Below are 19,596 nucleotides of genomic sequence, written 5' to 3'. Positions count from 1 at the left end.
GTATTTCGCTGTTTGCGTTCCAATCTATTTACATGCCCCCTCAATAAGCCTTTTGCAACAAAGGAGCCTCAACAAAAAAACAGAAACAGAAACAGAAAATTCCTGATGAATCCTTGAGGTTTTCGTGTCCACTCAATGACAACGGCAGAGAAAAGCAAAGAAAACCAAGAAAAAAATCTATTTAAATGTTTGGCCGCTAGGCTTGGACTCGATTGAAAGAAAAATGTGCCAAACCAAAAAAAAAAAAAAAAATTCAACCCGAAAAGTTCGAAAGCGCTTAGATCAAAGTTTAATCGACCCTACCAAATCCCGAAAAAAAAACTAAGTGAAAGGAAATTGAATGAATTGGAGTGTGCGACGGGATAACAAGTGATAGAATTCGCCTCAATTGAGTTCATTTATTTGATGGACAAGTTGGTAAGTTGTTAAACAGGAGAGTACTCCAGTGATTAGAAAGGGATTGCAGATCAAAGACAAGAAAATCACTTTCTTTTAAATGCCTCAACAAATACTTAATATTTTTATTTTTTTATTTAATATTATTGCTTTGCTTAATAAGGTTCATTATTAATACGTTTATTATAATCTCAAACTTATTAAAATGAATAGTAAATTTTCTAGATATTTCAATAAAAGAATTAGTATAATTTGTTTCCCATCTTCTGATGGGATTTTTACATCAATGAAAACAACTTTTTTCTGTTTCGTAATTCATTAATCTTCTTTCGTCTCCGTTTCTCACCTTTCAAGCATTTGATACAATTTAAATATATAGATATAGTATTCATTTTACAGAAACTTGTTCCATTTTATAGAAACTAGTTGATAGATTCAAATCGGCTTTGAGTATTGAATTCCATTCATTGGCTGTCACTTTGAATATTTGCCAGGCGAAGAAATCCCCAGAGGAGAATCCTTTTCAGCGGGTCCATCAAAGGAGGCAAAGCAACAGCCAGAGAATTGGAGAAATTGAGAAATGGGGAAAGGGAGAATTGGAGAATTGGAGAAAGAGGCTAAGACGGGGGAAGACATGTTGTCAGCTGTCTGTTGTCTCCTTTCATTCGGTCGTCTTTCTCGTGCTGAAGGTAGAACTTGAAATTTGCTTCAATTAATTTAACGCAGAATAAAATACAAGTGGGTGGTGGTGGGCGGTGGGGGAGTGGCAATGGTTCGGAAGCCGAAGAAAGCGAAAGCAAAAGTGAAAGTCCTTGTCGTCCATGTCGTTGATGTCCTGCTATGACGCTTCACTTACAACAGCGTAAGCAAATATTTAATTTGTGTGAATGACCACATCCGTTGTCGTTGGCAGACCCGTAATACACTGATAAAAATGGGCCATCTATGTATAGTACATAACCGTTCAATTACGTTTTGTAACATAGAAAAAAAATAATTTTTACAACGCTTCACAAAATTCTAACTCAATTTAAGAAACTTATATTTTGCACATAAAAAACTTGTTCAATATATTTCAATATATATATTTCTTTTTTATGGTGGGTAGTTTATACTAAATTCTAATAAATCTTTGCAATTTTTAAAGCTTGGAAAATATTTATGTATAATATTTTTAAATATTATTTTAAAGTTCTTATATTTTTCCAACCAAATGTATAGTTCTACTCCAATTCGCTCAGTGCATTTGTTTACCGTTACGTCCTCAGTGGTCAACACATGCGGGTCGGAAGGTCAGGCCCCCGAAAATGAATGAAATGGCCGTTTGGCATGACAAAAAAAAATGAAAACGGCACGCAAAACCCTCCAAATGAATGAATGTGAGGAAAGTTGGAGCCCGGAAAAATCGGAGGGAAAATTATAGGGGGAAAGTTACGGGCATTCACATGCCACATTAACTCCAAGCGCCGCCCGGGTTTTTCGTGGACTTTTTCGTTCCGTTCAGTTCCGTTCCGTTTCCTTTCCTTTACCTTTGCCCCACTAATGATTTCATTAATAAAATCAAATTAATCTTCTCCATGGGCAAAACTACTTAGTATTTAAGCAGGAGTTATGTTTAACAAGAGGCCGGGGCGGGGCGGGGGCGTGGCATTCAACTATTCGCGGGGTTTTCCGCAAAGTGATTTCGCTGGGGCTTAGCCAAAAATGTATTACCAATTTATATGCAATAAATTTCTTTAAGCTTACCACTTGCTTTTATTTTAGCTAAAGTTTTTAATAAAAAGTATTTCATTATTCAATGTTCAATAATTTCCTATGCATTTTATTTAAGAATTTTAAGGCACGAGTCTTGAAATACAACCAAATTATTGACAATTAACTTGGGTGGTAGTGATAATAAAATTGTAATTACACAATTTGCCCATTCAAAAACACATTTCCAATTCAAATATATATTTTATATGCTTACAATTCAAATTAAATAATTTTCGCATTCAAAAACATTTGCAATTTAAATCAAGCTCGAGTACATATATTTTGCATGGCAAACATTTTTGCAAGAGTTTTTGCCCAGAGTTTTCCCGTTGCGGAACGCAAAAACGTAACCGAAATAGCCAAGTTCTTGGTTGTACGACACACCCACAATTAGGTTGGGGCCAGCCACGCCCCCGCCGCCCCCGCACACATACATACATGCCCATGCACGACACATGCATTGTTGACTTCATAATTTAATGCCAGGACCACGCCCACCATCCGAAGGATAGGAGGCGGCTGCTGCTGCTTAGCCCGCTGGCATATTTTCACAATTCTTTTGTTCAACATTTTCCCCCGCCCCCACTTTTCCTACCCCACTTATGCTGGTTGTTGCTCAAGCAACCAGCAATCCTTTGTGACATTTGACTCGTCACACGCACACCCACACACCCACACACATGCAGGGAGAAGGACATGTTTGACAGTGACTATTGTAACATGCACATTGCATACTTTTGCGGGCGTAAAAGTTTTATTACTTGGGTGGCGCACAAAAATTATAATTTTCGGCAAAAGTTGTAAAACTTTTTAGCCGCAAAACGGAAAGGGGGAAAACGAAGAAGGACGAACATTGATCATAAATTTTAATAAGCAAACATGGGGATGCTAAACCTTATCTTGAGTCGTGGTTAATCATGTGTGATGGAGTAGCAATTCGTAGTTGGCTGGCTAAATTAAACTTTATATAAGCCGCACATTCGCAGCACATCAAGTTGAGGATAAAAGTGCTTAAATTAAGTTGTTAAAAATTAGTATGAAGGAGTTTTCCATGACTTTTAAGCGCTCATTAAAAATATGTAAGCTATCATGTTCTTAATTTAAGTTTTATTGAAAAGAGACTCTAGTTTTTAGGTTTTCGATGAATTTAAATGGTAAATAATATCAAACGGACCTAAAAAAAATATAAAAAAACAAAAAACAAACAACTCTTTTCCAAAACAAAGAAAATTAATAGGAAACAACGCCACACACTGTAATTTGTTTTCAATGAAAATGTTTTTTGTGAAAAAAGAAAAGCTCTACTGTTGTCTTTCATAACAAATTCCTCTCTTAAGCCAGGATTTGGTTTCACCTTTCAAAGTTAAGTGAGTGGGAAAACAAAGTTTAATGGAATACCTGATTGAAGCTTAAAAGTGAGAAACAATGGTTTTACATTTTTCCTTCACAAAATTACATAAATTGAAATTTTTTTGTTTGGATTGCGAAAAATTGCTTTTAGGTGTCATTTTTTTATCTGAAGATTTAAAAATGTATTTGCAATACAAAAAAGGAGTTGAAATTAATAATATGTTGTACAAAAATATATGTGTTTTATTTGTTTGAAAAGTGATCGAAAAATACTTTTCAATTTATCTTTAAAGGTTTTACAAAAACAAAATATAATGGCATTTCAATGACTCTTTTCAGAAACCTTAAAATAAGTAAACCAAACTTTAGAGGTCTTAAAAATGTTCAATAGTTACTTCAAAACTAAATTTGATGGCTATTTCCCCAAGCTAATAAACTACTATTTTCATGACCGCAGCTGTAGTTTTGGTGGCAAAAGTTTTGCTTTTAAATCTCCTGTGACAACGATGATGGATTTCCCATTTTACGAGCGTGCTTTTTACTAATGCAACTTTCGAGTCCATCGATTTGTGGAGCAGAATTCGCGCTTGACCTTTCAACCGAAATAAACTGGCCAAGAAAAGCCGCAAAGTTCATTAAGTGCCCAAGTGGCTAACTACACATCATGGACTTCCGGCTGGCCCCCGGAATTTCTCGATGCCTCGACACCATGCCATCGCATGGAGTCACATTCTTGTCGCTGTGTTTTCGGGTTCTCGGGCTTTTGGGTCTCCGGTTTATAGAGTTCTCCGGTTCTCCGGTTCTCCGGTTCTCCGGCTCTCCGGTTCTCCGGCCCGCCAGTTAACCGGGAGGGATCTCTATCTCTCGACGGACACTGACTGGCCGCAGAAAATTCTTAGAATTCCGGAAATGAATGTGCGCAATTTCGCATTGGGCAAACAGAAAACGGACATGAACAGCCGAGAAGGGAGCAACTATATTTTCGGGTCCCCAGTGCCGGAAAATTCATGGCCACGGTCGGATGAAAAGTGAGTGGCAAAGCGGCAAGTGGTAAGTAGGAAATGGCAGCTGAGTGGCAGCCAGATTGTGTTGAAATTAGAATGAATTGCAGCTAATTGGAATGTGTTGGAATTGAAATGAATTGGACTTACGTATTGAATTTGAATTTGATTTCAGCAGAGAATGCCCAAGATTAAGTCCGTCTAATCTTCAATGATTGGTTGTACATGCTTAATAAACAAGTAAAGAAAATTCATTGGCATTTTCGAAATATTTTGACTCTTTTCCGAACTTAAATTAGGTTTGAGTTGTACTTTTAAGGTTATATTTATATTAAACAATTAAATTATATTATTATAACGAAATTCATTATATTGCTTAGAAATTCTTTGAAAATAAACTAGTAAAACACATTTTGTACTCAATTTACATTTTCATCCATTGCGGTTTAAATTTTTTGAATATGAAACTAGAACTTTTTCATTTGACTGTTTTCGAAATTGATTTTAGTTTCCGATAATTTTAAAGTACAATCAATATTTAACTTAAATAAAATGCATTTAAATTAAATAAGAACTATATTAAATCTAATATTGTGGACATTAATAAAATATTTTAAAATTAATTCAAGCAATAAAAAAAAAGGTTAATTAAATAATTATTAATTCAACAGAGATATTCATTTCTACTCTTCCATTTTTTTTTATCAGTGAGAATTACTCTACTAACGTTAACATTAAAATTTTTAAAAACCCATGACGTTAAAGCAACACACAAAAATAAAACACTCATTCAATTTTTAAGGGAAATCCGCTGTAAAATATACAAAAATGTTGGAAAAAAGCCTGGGAATTAAAACGTGCTGCCTTGTTATTATATGGCCAAACAAATTCCCATATATAAAGTAAATAAGCCCCGAAATTTGAATTGTAAATATGCATGCAGTGTCGAACTTTCGATTTCAGCCAGGCGATATACATGGTATTAGGCTTTAATTACAGCATGTGTGAGATGCGAAACGGTTTGTAATTTATTAATCAATTATTTACGAGTGCGGAGGCACTTTTGGAATCGCACTCGATTAGCATGCAACAGCAATCGCCAAAAGCCACACAACACCAGTAGCACCAGAAACGCCAAAAACAGAGATGTGTGGAGTGGATGAGGATGAGCACTTCAAAGTAACTCCACGGCCCCTCGAATCCATTTACTTCTTGGAAACAAGAAACAAGAAACAAGAAACTGGCTGCTTTTATCTTGATAACCCTGATGAGCAGCCAAAGCCAAGATGACGCCCGATGTGCCAGCGACAACGCGAATTTAACTTAATTAACTAATTGTGAGGAGGGCAATTTCACTCTCGTCTCGAAAAGCGCCCAGCTTTGCTTCATTTCATATTTCCAGCCAAAGGACCCACTAAACTATTTCCAGGGAATGGCACTTGGCCTTAAAGGGACTGCCAAAGGCATTTCCCCAAACTATTTCCCTGGAATTTGTCGTGGGCTAAGTGAACCGCAACGGCAGTCTTCATTATTGTCAAGTTGGATGGGTTGACTTTAAGATAACCTGAGGTAATTTAATACTACAACATCTAAAATAAATTCCTGACTATTGAGTTCAAAATTTAAAGAAGAAATTATAGAAGGTTCTCTCTGGAGTTATACTCCAAAATAAATTTCAAAGCTAAATCTAAGACATTTCCCGGAAATCCATCGCATTTTTCCAAGCTTATGTGTAGGTAAATAGATTCGCCCAATAGCAACCACAATTTCAGCCAATTAATTATTATTATTTTCAATGAATATTCCATGAAAACCTGTTTCCTGTCCTGTTTTTGCCCACTTTTAACTTTTGAAGTGGCAACTAATCTGGGTTTAGGTGGCAAATTCAGTCGGCGGAACGACAGTCAACAAGAACGTTTTCGGTTTTGACAAATATTTGCATTGAAAACAAATTAAGATGTGCGTTTGTTTTTTGTTTTTAGGTTTTTTCTATTATCATTTTTGCTTGGCAGGCAATTCGCAAATCATTTGTTTACAAGCCCTCCGCCTTGTTTTTCGCCTTGTTTTTTGCCCTGTTTTCCTCTGCTGTTTTTTCGGCTGTTGTCCTTACGCTTAAGTGATGTCAATCAATTAAATTTACACACCAGGAAAATGGGAAGACAAAAAAAAAACAGGAGGCTGGGAAAACCCAGTGGCAGCGCTTTATACATTTTTCATGATACTCGCGTGTGGCTCTCTGTTGCTTTTCCGCATTTTCCCCCTCCCCCTCGACTTTCCCCCTGCCAGAAAAGCTATGGCTGAAATTTGTAAACGTGTTTATCTTGTTTTGCCCCTGTCCTTTTGGTCTCTGTGTGTGTGTAAAGTAAGCTTATGAGTGGTTAGATGGGCGGCAAAGTGTGTGAAAAAGTGGGCGGGGCAGCAGGATAAGCTGCAAAAAATAAAAACGGAGAAAACTGGGGGACCGAGCGACACAACACAATAACATTTGCATTTGGCTGAGGTGTAATTCCTAAGCTTTATGGCAAGCATTATTATAACTGCCGGAATTGCTGCATTTCATTTAGTCGACTTTTAAGAGCAAATGAAACCAGCTAAATGTTTATGGCTCAACTGATTAGTCGGCCAAAACAATGGATCTTTTCCGAGTACTCTAGCAATTCGTTGCTGCCAATTGTATTTAACAATCTAATAAATTTCCCTGGGATATAATCCAATTTCGAATTTGTGTTTTAAATTTCTGAATTTAATATATTTAAATTGTTAAATTGTTAAAATAAGCTTACAAGGCTAATTACAAAATTGGATTTTACAAAAGATTCCCTTAAATTAAAAACTTAATACAAAATTCTAAAAGTTTTCTTTTAAGTTATTTTAATTCACTTTTCTAATTATTTTTGGTTGTAATGTAAAATAGCTAATTTAATTTCATTCAAGTAAGAAATTAATTTAAAATAATATAATTGTAACATTTCTTTTCAAGATAAATTATATCGTAGCTACAGCTTAAAAGCAATTCCTTACTGGTAAAAAAAAATAGCTAGTAGTAGTTTGTTTTCAATTTAAATATTTTTCGGATTATGAATTGCATTTAATGACTTAATTTAAATAAAAAATAACATATGAATTTCAATAGTATGATATTTATTTGGACCATTCCATTTTTTATCAGTGCAGTAATTTACAATGTTCACTGCATATGGCTTTTGGACATGCGTGAAATATCTTCTTAACATTGGTAAATGGCTCTTAATTCCAAAAACTGGTCCGCATTTCACCTTTAACGTTCCAATTGTCCAATTGTCCTCGGCAGAGGCTGAAACTGTGGCTGCTTCTATCTGGCGAAATTGCACCTCAAATGTAACATCATTTCGAAATATTTGCCCGCAGAGAGGGACCATTTGCGAGTGGAGATATGAGAGTCCGACTTTATGAAGCCGGCTTTAATTTGGAGCAAAAGGAAAAGGGGGCCCATTGTGGTGGTCAAAGCCTTCGAGTCAAGTGCTTATCAGTTCAGGGGCGGTGCAGAAGGGGTGGTTGAAGGGGGGGTGGAAAGGGGGAAAAGGGCTTGAAAACATCTTGACTGACTGCACTTTATGGTTCATTTTGCATGCCTCAGATGAGTTGAGGTCTGGACCCCTTGGAAAAAAAGGGAAAATGTCCAAAAGGTTTCAGTTACATCTAACCCAGCTTTTCCCCCCACTTTTCCACCCACTTTTCTTTGGCTTTTCTTGTGACTATGCGTTTTGGTATTTTTACTGCTGCGTTCCCATTTGCGAGGCAGAGAATTTTGAGTTGCTTTTTCATTTTTAATGCCACATCTCTGTCTCTTGGACAATGTTTGCTGGGCGAAAAGAGGGTTTGCAGGGGTTTGCAGGGGCTTAGGGGGTGGATATGCAGGACTTCAGGACTTGTGTGCCTTGTCCTTGCCTGCAGCGTTAAATTCTTGTTAAAATATTATGGCAAACTTTTTGCACCATTCTTTTGCGCTTTAAAAAGAATTCAGCCTATGAAATCTCTACGTCTAGGCCTCTTGGATTTGTTTAGGGTTGCCAAGGTCCTCTAAGAAATGGAAAGGGCCATACCGATATCATTAAATACCTTAAAACTACCCAAAACCGTCAAAAACTCTTTTTTTTTATATGAAGAAAATATAAAATACAAAACGAGAAAATATTTTTCTTAAAAGTCTCTTGGCAAAGCCGAATTTTTTTTTAATACTGATGGGAGGTTTTACAAAATATGCAACATTAAAAAAAAAATAAATATTTAAAAATTTTTTAAAGTTTTATATTAGCTAAAACTCTCCTCCCCTAATTGTAATATTTTTTTTATGCAGATTTAATTATTTATTTTTTTTTTTTAAATCGTCTTTTGTTTGGATTCCGTGGAACACGATTTTGAGACATTAAATCGGAGATAAATTATGTGTTATTTAAAAATTATTTGTTGATTATATTTCGGTTTTAAAACCCAGCTTCCCGCATTATATACAAAGTTTCAGAGAGTGTTGCAATTTTGAGAAATGCTTAAGGTCAGAACAATCGAAATTTGACAATTGAGGGTCGCAATTATTTCAGTTGATTTCGCCCGAATTGACGCCTCCGCCGTTTGCTTTGAGAGAGGTCCTTTGCCAAACACTTAATGGCTTACAATACCCCCATCCCCTCTCCCCCCCAAAACCCACGAGATTCACGGCCATGTCGCACCTAATTAGGCCAATTAAATTTAGCTGCAAATTACACACATTAAATGTGTAAATTGGGCGGTCAGCTAAAATTGAAATTAAATGCATGTCGCATGTGGCATGTGGCGCATCGCGTGTTAAAGCCAGATGTCACCTGGATTTTGATTTTGATTTGGATTTGGTTTCGGATTAAGCGGATGCACTGAGCCACACCCCCAACAGCAGGGATATCTGATTAGCGAGTTAAGTGGCGAGTGCAACTTTGTCACGAAAAGCAATTGAATTAAAATTAACTGCAGTGGATTTTCCAGTGTCAAGCTAATAAAACTGAATTTGCATATACTATTCCACGCATTTTACAATTGTGTATTTTTTTAATTACATTTAATAAAATTAAACAAGTTATTAACTTAATATCTAGTTGAGTGGCATGCGATTTATTTTTTTTAAACTCAATCACTTTTAAAGCATTGGGTTTATTATGATTTTGAATTACCTTTAAAAATATATCTAAGCTTGAATATTTATTGCACATTTTTTTCAGGCATTTTAAAATTATTCATTTTTTGAATTACCTTTCAACTTATTCTTTAGTTGAGTGGCTTTTTGTTTTTTTTTACTCAAAAATCAGTTTAACATGTCTCTGTTTTGCCCACATTTTTCTAAACGTTTTTCCGTTTTTTTAATTTTACAGAACTCTCAAAACGGATTTAAAATTTTTTAGAATTTCGCCAAAAAGTAATGAAAAGCACAAAAAAAAAAAATCTAAAAATGGAACACTCCATTGGCAACTTTTTTATGCACAGCTGCAATGTCTTCAATGAATCTTGTCTTCTTGTGAATCCCACGTGTCACTTTCACCTGTCCCTTTGCATCCTTTTAAGTTTCATTAATCATGGGCCGAAACAAAAGCCGCTCCGGATGTGGATGTTCATTAGAAGGAAAAGTGCGAAAATCCCTAGGCCAATTAAACGTTCCTTCAATATTCAGACTGGTTTTAATTCAATTACCGGCTTCTTGACTCAATTTCCGCCACCAGAAGCTTTCACTCACCTGATTTGATTTCTTAGAGTCGCTGGACAGCGGAAAACTTAAAAAAAATATATAACGAGAAACTGGAACAAAACACGTGGAAAAACTTTGGCACGAAAAAACAATTTTTCAAACGGTTTCGCTTTCGCTTGCACTTTAAATCTGTTTTGAAAATTAGTTTTTCCTATAGTTGGTTTATATTGAAGCGATAAATTGTGATTATTTTCGTGAGACACATTCAAAAATAAAGAAAAAATGTTAACTGTTTTAGACACTTTGGAAAAAGTACCTATTTCGAACTGAAATTGGTTCGGATTGAAATTATTTCTTGGTTTCAGCCCGAGTTGGTCCTTTTTTTTGGTCCGCCACACAACCGTCGGTCAGGACATTCGCCAGCGAACTACGCGCCATCCAAAGCGAAACAGTCGCCAAGTGGGCACAAACCAAAACACACGGCCGAGCCGAAGGATTCGAAGGATCCGAAGGATGCGCCTCGACTCGAGCGATTTGCCGTCTGCGAAAAGCACTCAAAATATTACTAAGACATTTGACTAAATGATGCAAAATATATTTGTTTTATTAACAATTAAATTATTCAACCGCACAAGATATAGACATTATTATTCAATCCCAAACAAAAAACGTTATACACAAATATATTTTCTTGGTTTTCTAATCAAGAAAAACACTTAAAATATTACTGAAACATTTAATTTAATGCTGTGAACTGTATTTGTTTCATTTAAAATAACATTATTCAACCGCAAGCAAATAATGTTATATGCAAAAATATTTTTAATTTTTTTTAATTAATAGCACTCATATTCCTATGAACAGACACACAAAAAATTGTTTTTTCTTACCTATAAAAATAATAAAAATAGATATTAATGCTTTAAATTGGCGATTTTCCTTAAACTATATATATGCCTTTAATATTTAAAGCGCAACATTTATTATTATAGACTTGAATTGGTGGGCAGAACATTTTAAACTGTTCTGGTTTTTTTAATTGGAAAATTTCAAAGCTGACTTGATAAGCTTTTTTTATGACGACTTCTAATAAACGAGTCCTAATCTACCATACACTGCAAATAAAAAGATGGAATGAAAATGACTTGTTACATATTTTATCTTAAATATTTTATAACATCACATGGAAAATTGTATCACATAATTAACAAATTTTTCAAAGTTGTTTTACAACAAATTAACATAAACCTATTTTTATATAAATTGGTTAGTAATTAGAAAAAAATTTCGTGACTGCTTTGAATATTAGCATTGTCTCTTTAATTATTTTCAGTTCACTTTACACAAATGCCACAATTACCTTTAAATATTTTCTTATCGGTAGCAAAAAGAACGCAACAGGCGCGCATGCAAATTCCCAAAGGGAATAAAAATATTTGTAAACAAAGCGAAATTGAGCGCAGAAGCAGAAAACCCGAACTCAAAGTATGCCGGATGGTTGAGGTTGAGTGAAGTCTCAATTTGAGTGGCATTTTTTATGAATGAAATCGAAAGTGGCCATAGAGATTTAAAATGTTTGCTATTTTATGACATCAGCTAGTGTTCAATTTTGCTTACTGTATCTTTGTTAAAAAAATAAATAAAACAAATTAATAGTAAATTTATTACAATTTAGATAAGGAAATTCAAAATTTGCCGCGGTAGAGCTGACACTCTTATCGATAAGTCCGCTCTAATAATGTGACCTTAGCAAGGGCGGTAAAAATACCAAGTCTACGATTTTAAATAAATTAAAACCTTCTATAAGTAGCTTTTACTTAAAAATTCACAAAAATTTAAATTAAATAATTAAATTTGTTTCTTTCTTGTAAAAGCAAAAAAAAAACTTGTTAATATATAATTAAAAACTTGTTTTGCGTAGAACATATTTTATCGTATGATATCTAAGTATTTGAAAGCAATTATAATATATATTACTTATATTATTTAATAAAATTATTTTTAATATATATATTTATATTACAAATGTTAAAGTTAAGCTTAACAGTTTGTTGGTATTCTAGCACCCACGGTTATACCATTTCCCAAATTCGTCGAAAACCAAATCTATCGATGTATCGTTTGTTGTTAAATTAGATATTTTTAGAATTGTTTTAGCTAACAATATTTTGTTGTAATATTTGTATTTCTAATTACGATAAAATTAAAAGTTAAACTACGATAAACATACGGAGTGCGATAGTTCTACGAGATGGCAATGCCTGAACAACCATTTCCCATTGATCTGGCAACTCCCCCAGAGCACGCCGCATGTTTTCGTTTAGTTTATGTTTTGCTTTGCCATAGAACTATTTTAAACCACTTTAAGAGGCTTACAAATGAAGAGATTGGCTGGAAAGAAGGACGAGGACATGGGCGAGCCCTTGGCCAAAATGCGACTGCAGTCCAAGGCGAATTCCCTGCTAAATGCCACTAATGTGGACACCAAAGCGCTCGAGGGGTTCGTTCGACTGTTGGTAAGTCGCTTAATTTATTAAATAACTGACAAAATATGACTAAACTTCAACTTATTACACCGAAGAAGGATAGCCCCGAAAATGGTGTGCCAGCTGGCGAAGTAATGAACGTGCTGGAGGTCATATTCAAGAACCTGCTGAAGCGCAGTGAAAAACGTACCCCCGCAGTTCACAAATTGTACGAGGAAACTTGGGTGCTCCTCAGTCAGAATCTTCTAGTGGATTCCGAGTGCTCGGTGGCTGTGAAAGTGTGCATGCAACTGATCAAAGTGGAGGCCAAGCATCCCCTGGCACCGAAAAAAGGTTGGCCCACGCACAGAATCACGGAAATACTGGAAACCCTCTTGAATGCCGATGAGACACCCACCAATGCGCTTGCAAACTATGGAAAATACTGCAAAAACCTCGATGTCCTGGAGGTCACGCTCAAGCAACTACTGAAGCTAGTGCCCAAGGAGGACTTCAAGGACATGCCCGTGAAGGCCATGAACTTTCTATCGATCGTTAACCTTCTGGATCTGGGAAAAACAGTGCTCAGCACGGCGGATTACCATGTGGAAGGCGCCAAGTCGCAGACTTTTGACTACGAGCCAAATAAGACTAGATTGAACGATCTCTGGCTGGCCATAATGAGCAAGAGCAGCGAAGTGGATGAGAAGCTGCACCGCCAATTGCTGGTGGTGCTACTGGAACGCATTATCAACCACCTGAACGACCCCATACAGCTGACCGACTTTCTCATGGACTCACTGCATCAGTTTGGTGGGTATTTACCATACCATTGGGAAATCTTTACAAAGCAATGATATAAACCTCTTCTTCAGATGGCCCCATTGCATTGCTGGCCCTGCAGGGCATCTTCACGCTCATGCAAAAGCAGAACATCACCTACCCGGATGTGTACGAGAAGCTGTACAACATGTTCTATCCCCGCATGTTCTACAACAAGTACAAGGCTCGCCTCTTCTACCTGGCCGACATCTTCCTCACCTCCACCCATCTGCCGGAGAACCTGGTGGCGGCATTTGTGAAGCGCCTCGCCCGCTTGGCTCTGCAATCGCCCACCGAAGATGCCGTCATCATGGTCCGCTTCGTTTGCAACCTGTTGTTGAGGCACACGGGCCTCCAGAAGCTGATTCGCGCCAGTCACGCGTCGGCCGACGAAGTCAGCGATCCCTACAACGAAACCGAAACGGATCCCGTCAAGTCGGGGGCCATCAATAGCTCGCTGTGGGAGATCACGCTGCTGCAGAAGCACGCTATTCCCGAGGTGGCCAATGCGGCCCGGTTCATCAACTCGTCGCTGCCCATCATGGAGTTCGATTTGGCACCGCTTCTGGACAGGAAGGAGTGCAATGTAAGCTTGGTCTTTCGAAGACACTCTTTATTAGGGCGAAATAACAATTTCGTTTGCCTCCAGGTGTTCGACGACGAATTGCAATCGAAGGCCAAGCAGTTTGCCCTGAACTACGAGCGTCCCGCCAACTTGGCCCTGCCCAAAAACGAGTTCGTCACCAAGTACTGGGAGCTCGTCTAGATTAGTGTTATTGTGCCTGACATAGTTTAAGCTGGATTAAAGTGCTGCCTGTGCGGCTGCTGATGATGGGCCAGTTCGGCCCGAAACCAATTGGCCGGTGAAATGTGTCTGATTTGCACCTCCTTTGGGTTCGCATCCTGCTGCTGCTGGCTGAGCTGTCGCATCTCCGAGCAAGTGCGGCAGGGACGTATGAGGGCAAAGTACACGCACTCGGCAATGGAGAGGCAGCTGAAGCCCAGGAACAGGCCCATGAGTCCGCCCACGCAGGCTGCAAGCGAGAGTGGCTAAGTTTGGGTAAGTCTTTGAGTAGGCAGACCTTGACTCACACAGGAAGTCGGAGAAGCCAATGAACTCGGTCTGCTTGTGGGCCCTGAAGGTGGGATCCACGAAGTACATGTTCACCACGGCCACGCTGCGCTCCACATACGCGTCGGTGAAGTTCCAGCCGAAGTGCAATGGCATTCGCGATATCCGCGTGGAGTAGGCGATGCCGCTGAAGCTCAGGTCGAAGCACGAGGGCAGGCACTCCTCCAGACACGACTCCATGGCCACAATGGTCCTGAACCGGATCAGCTCCACGCAGTCCCGCTGGCGCAGCGAGCAGACGGTGTCGTTGCCGCTCAACCGCGGCATGTAGAAGGCCACGCAGCCGCAGTGGCGCATTAGCCAGCCCGACAGGCACTCGGCCACGCAGTTTCGCTGAGTGTAGTGGGCAAACCAGCGCAGCCTCAGCTCGTTGCGGAACAAGCACCGCCTGCTCTGCCGCCGCACATGGCGCAGGTGCTTCTCGGTCAGGATTTTGGCCGGATCTATGCGCAGTTTGGTCTCCATCCCGGGCGCCAGCAGCACGCCGGTCTCGCGCACATTGGGCGCCTCATTGGGACTGTGCAGGGCGACCTTGAAGCCAATGCTGCTGGACGAGGAGCAGTAGTAGGCATCCGCCTGCACGTCCAGCGTGAGCGACAGTCCCAGCGATTCGCCAGTGCCCTGCGCTCGTCGTGGATGCACCGGACTGTCCACATCCTCCTCCTGCTGCTGCTGCTGCTGCTGGGTGCCCCGCTTGCGGTAGCCCGACTCCGCGTGCCAGTTGACCGACTGGAAGCCCGCGGGCAGGCTTATGTTGCGGTGCGAGTAGGGAACGCTTCCAACGAAAAGGTTAGCGAAATATTAAGAATGTTTACTCGAAGCGCAGAGAGTATGTAACAAACAGAAGGAAATTTCTATTGACTGTCTGTCCGTTGAATGTCAATAACTCGATCACTATTAAATCCAGAGATTTGGGCTTTCACTTGCAGATTCTAGATGGCCAGGCCCACTCTAATGCCCACAAATTGCAAATCCCTGGCATGTCATTCTGGGTGTTGTGCTGTATAGTTTCATTCGTTCAATATCTATCTATACATTCAATATTTTCCAAATCGAACCACTATTTTAGAAGCTATCGGAAAGTTTTTATTTGTAATTTGAAAGGGTAAACTTATATAGGTCTTAGGTTGTGCTGTTAAATAAAGCTTTTAACTTGTCTTCAACCGAGTTTTACCAGTTTTTTTAGGGTTTCACAATTGGTTAAATTGTAAACCGACAACTTGTCATACTTTTTTTAGGAAAGGTTCGAACCGAAAGCTGTGCTTTGCCAACCACATTTTCAAAAGCTTTTTCCATTGGTTTCGAAAGAAATAAGAAATGGAAAATCCCTATTCCAAACCCAAAAGTTAAAATAGTGCTTCCCTACCTTTTTCGGTACATAAACCTCGGATGCAGCATATTGAAAACACAACATAGACCTTCATCGGTCACAATTGGGTGGAACAAACGCCCACATTCGTAGTCATCGGCGCCAAAACGGCAGTTAATCACCATTGACTTGCAGGGCTGCGAAATCTGTTATTGAAAGCAAACAAATTCCTTATTCAATGACTATGGAAGCATGAGTATATAAAACCCAAAGCGATTTTGAAACATTACTCACATTGATTATAAACTCCTCCCAGTTGCAAGCATTTCCGTTGACCACTTGGACATCCACCTTGCGCCGACAGAGCAACTGCAGCATGGCAAGCTCCGTGGAATCGTTGGCCAAGAGTTGGACCTTTTGGGCCAGAGCCTGGTTTAAATTGCAGATGGTGACCGCCGGAAAGGGCTCGTTGGTAATGGAAGTCAGCTCTGGATCGATGCCCACTATCACCGGCGTGGTGTTCCATTTATCGAAGGCGTCCTGTATCAGGTAAATGGCGCAGGAGAGCACCACCAACAGGGCTATGCCGAAGAATAGCCTTTGAATAAAAGTTATCATTAAGTTTTGCTTAAATCAGAGTGAATAATTATTAAATATTAGTATAAGGGTAGGAGAGAAAATGTAATATTATGTATTGTATTTAACTAAAGTTGTGAATAGTAAATCAGTATTTCAAATTTACGTCATACATATAATACTTACTAAACAGCTGTATTATATCTTAACAACAACATTTTACGTAGATTTATTGTAATCATGAAAATAGTAGCTGGGTAGTTTATGTAAGTTACTATCAAGACTACTTTTAAGGAAATTTTTTTGTTTATACTTTCATAAAACAAATACTAAACATTAGGTTATTTTCTTTAAGTTTTTGAAAATTATTTTCTACAATTATTTGAAATATGTAGGTGCTTTAAAACCTTAAAATTAGTTTTTAAATATATTTAGCTTTAGTAATATTAATATGTAGTTTCTTAAGGTTTATAAAACTAAAAGTAGATGAGATTTTTAATCAATTGATTTTAATAATGCCTTTCTTAAATAGTTCAATAAATCAATGTTGCAATAGTTTTAAAATGTAATAAGCTTAAGTAATATAAAAGGTTTCTAAGGCTTATGAATTAAAAAGTATATGAGATTAGTAATCAATTGATTTTGCTAATAGTTTCCCCTCTTACCTATCAATGTTCCGCAGTTTTCGGTTGTTAATATACTTCAAGCCATGAATTGTGGTACTGCGACAGAACTCATCCGTGTTTCTGGACAGGATTCGCCGCCAAGTGGCCAGCGAAATGCGGTAATTTGTTGGCTGAGGCTTTGGCCGATTTTGTTGGCTCCAAAACAGAGCGTGTCGGCGTTTACGTGGCACTCGCATCTTCGGCTGAAACCGCACTAAATTGCAACCAGAACTACTTATGTTTATCCATAGCCATTTCCAATTTGCAAATGAAATAATTTGTTTGTTTAATGTCACTTACTTCACTGCGTAGACACTTTCCATCTGAATTGTTGTGGTTTTTGAGCTTTGCATTTGAATTGAGTGAACGTTCACATAGAGTTAAGTTGGGGTAATTTAAGTTAAGGTAATTGAGTCTCTTTCGTGGTTATTTTAAATATTTATTTGAACTTCTTATTTGATTTTAGTATTAGCTTACAAAATATAAATCTATACAAATCAAGTCTGTCTTTTTCTGTTGTTTATTTACTCATGTCAGAATCTTAAATGGCTAAGTCTGCATAAAAATATTGAAATATGTGAGCTAAATAGCTCTTTTGCATACCTATAATTTAATTTTGTAATGCAAAGATTAAGTGCATTTCATTTTTATTTCACAAATTGTTTTAGATTGTCTTAAGCATATTTAATAAATTAAAGGGTTTTACAATAATTAGAAAAATAACAAAATAAGTTATAAATTCTGAAAAAAAGCTTTTGTTCTGTTTAACGTACAACATTTATATCACAAAAAGACATACTGCTTTTAATTGTTTTTATTGAATATAAATTCACAAACATTTGTATGCTCCTATTAAATAATAATCTAAACTTTTTCTCACCATTTCGAATGGTTGGCAACCGACTTTACATACCGAAACCCCATCGATGCCTTTAATTAGAGGATTGCAAGGATGCAAAGGAATGCCTCATTAGGAGAATCAGAAACGAAGACCTCAACCGAAACAGGAGCAGGAGCAGGAGCAGGAACCCAAGTGAAATCCCGGTCAAAAAGTGGAGTAGAAGTTCGAGTCTGGCCAAAGGCTCAAGTTTGCTACAATCAACATGGGTCAAACGCACAAGCGGCGCAGAAAGAGATGGCAGGCGGTGCTGGAAAAAGAGATGGCCAGTGGGCCGGAGACAGAGATGGAGATGGAGATAGAGAGAGAACCACAGAAAACGACACTTGAACGAAAATCAAATTAAAAGCTTCAATGGCAACAGACTAGAGGACTTTGGATCCTGCTGCTGCTCCTGCTCCTGCTCCTCTTTCTGGACACACCACATGTCACCACATGGCACACCTGCACACACGCTCACACGCACACACGCACTTTGTACGAGGATTTGGGAGTCCTGGTCCAGTCGACTCGACTCCATTGAAACAAGTTCATAAAACACTTAACCTGACCGAGCTGACCAAATGTCCCCTGGGATTCGAGAGTGGGAATGCGATTGCGATTGCGAATGCGAATGCGAATGCCCAACTGAACTGAACTAAACTGAACCGAGCGGGTCTTGTTGACTTGTTAGCAGTTGATGTGCGATGCCCTTCGAACCACCTACCACCTACCACCCGCCACCCACCAAACCACCGGATGTATCCGCATCAATGAGTGACCAGGCCGAAAGTTTCCCTTCGTCTGCGACTTGGCCTGCGATTTGGACTCCTCTGGCGGGGCATCATCAAAAGTTACCAGCAAATTGACCTAATCTATGTACATACATATGTATGACCAGCCTGGTGCACATACACATGCACCAAAGGATCTGCGAAGGGACACTGGGCGAAAAAGGGACAGTATGTGTGTTTAATCTTAAAACTCTATATAAACCAAGAGTCACTATTTCGCAGAAAATTTTTAAGAAAATAATATAAGGCAGATAAAAATAATTATTATCAGTTATAAAATAGTATAATTTATTTCGAGCATTTTGTATCTATCAAAGACTTAAAACCAAAAATATTTGGTATTAAAAATGAGTAATTTAAATATATAAGTTATATAATAACATAATTTATTTCAAGCTTTTTTTTTTTGTTTTCGAAATAAGTTATTTTAAAAAATACTTTAATTCATTTTCAAAATTTAATTAAGAACAGAATTTCTAGTCACTACAGCCTAAACAAATTTACACTACTTATTTAAATTGTAATATAACTGAAATCATCTTAATATTGTGTATTACAATCAAAATCATCTTTCGCGATACCTTCAGCTTGAGCTAGGTGATTTGTTTCCAGTGTAGTTGGTGGGGCAGCTATTCATGTCTAGCAGAAGAGCAGAAGAGATTGGTGAAGGTGTTTGTAGCCGCCCGCTGAGCTCCGCCATTAGAAATCGCTTAGGCCGTTGGCGACGATGCAATTTACGGCGGCTAATAGCAGACAGATGTCTCT

The 19,596-nt window shown here is 38.1% G+C and overlaps 3 protein-coding genes across 4 annotated transcripts in view; 1 reads left to right on the top strand and 2 right to left on the bottom strand.

Moving 5' to 3' along the window:
* LOC108135937 (allatostatin-A receptor) overlaps positions 1-10,606 on the bottom strand; it is a 91,625-nt gene extending 81,019 nt beyond the window's left edge. The window contains exon 1 of the mRNA XM_017256885.2: positions 10,240-10,606. The gene's annotated coding sequence lies outside the window, so the exon portion shown is untranslated. The remainder of the gene's footprint in view (positions 1-10,239) is intronic.
* Positions 10,607-12,482: 1,876 nt separating this feature from the next.
* On the top strand, positions 12,483-14,334 carry LOC108135946 (nucleolar complex protein 4 homolog). Of its 2 annotated transcripts, none has more exons than XM_017256900.2 (4): positions 12,483-12,707; positions 12,776-13,469; positions 13,532-14,064; positions 14,128-14,334. In XM_017256900.2, exons 1-4 carry the CDS (start codon positions 12,570-12,572, stop codon positions 14,242-14,244), a joined length of 1,482 nt encoding a protein of 493 aa, XP_017112389.1. In that variant the 5' UTR covers positions 12,483-12,569; the 3' UTR covers positions 14,245-14,334. The 2 variants fall into 2 exon arrangements, with proteins under 2 accessions (XP_017112389.1, XP_017112388.1); XM_017256899.2 differs by having other exon boundaries at positions 12,773-13,469.
* LOC108135947 (pickpocket protein 28) lies at positions 14,271-17,657 on the bottom strand. The gene is made up of 5 exons (XM_017256902.2): positions 17,161-17,657; positions 16,214-16,517; positions 15,977-16,125; positions 14,571-15,385; positions 14,271-14,512 (listed from the first exon to the last, which is right to left on the bottom strand). Exons 1-5 carry the CDS (start codon positions 17,355-17,357, stop codon positions 14,271-14,273), a joined length of 1,707 nt encoding a protein of 568 aa, XP_017112391.1. The 5' UTR covers positions 17,358-17,657.
* Between the last annotated feature and the right edge of the window lie 1,939 nt (positions 17,658-19,596).

This window comes from Drosophila elegans, unplaced genomic scaffold, assembly GCF_018152505.1.
Source record: "Drosophila elegans isolate 14027-0461.03 unplaced genomic scaffold, ASM1815250v1 contig_149, whole genome shotgun sequence".
Lineage (NCBI taxonomy): Eukaryota > Metazoa > Arthropoda > Insecta > Diptera > Drosophilidae > Drosophila > Drosophila elegans.
This window is presented reverse-complemented; position numbering and strand designations above follow the sequence as displayed.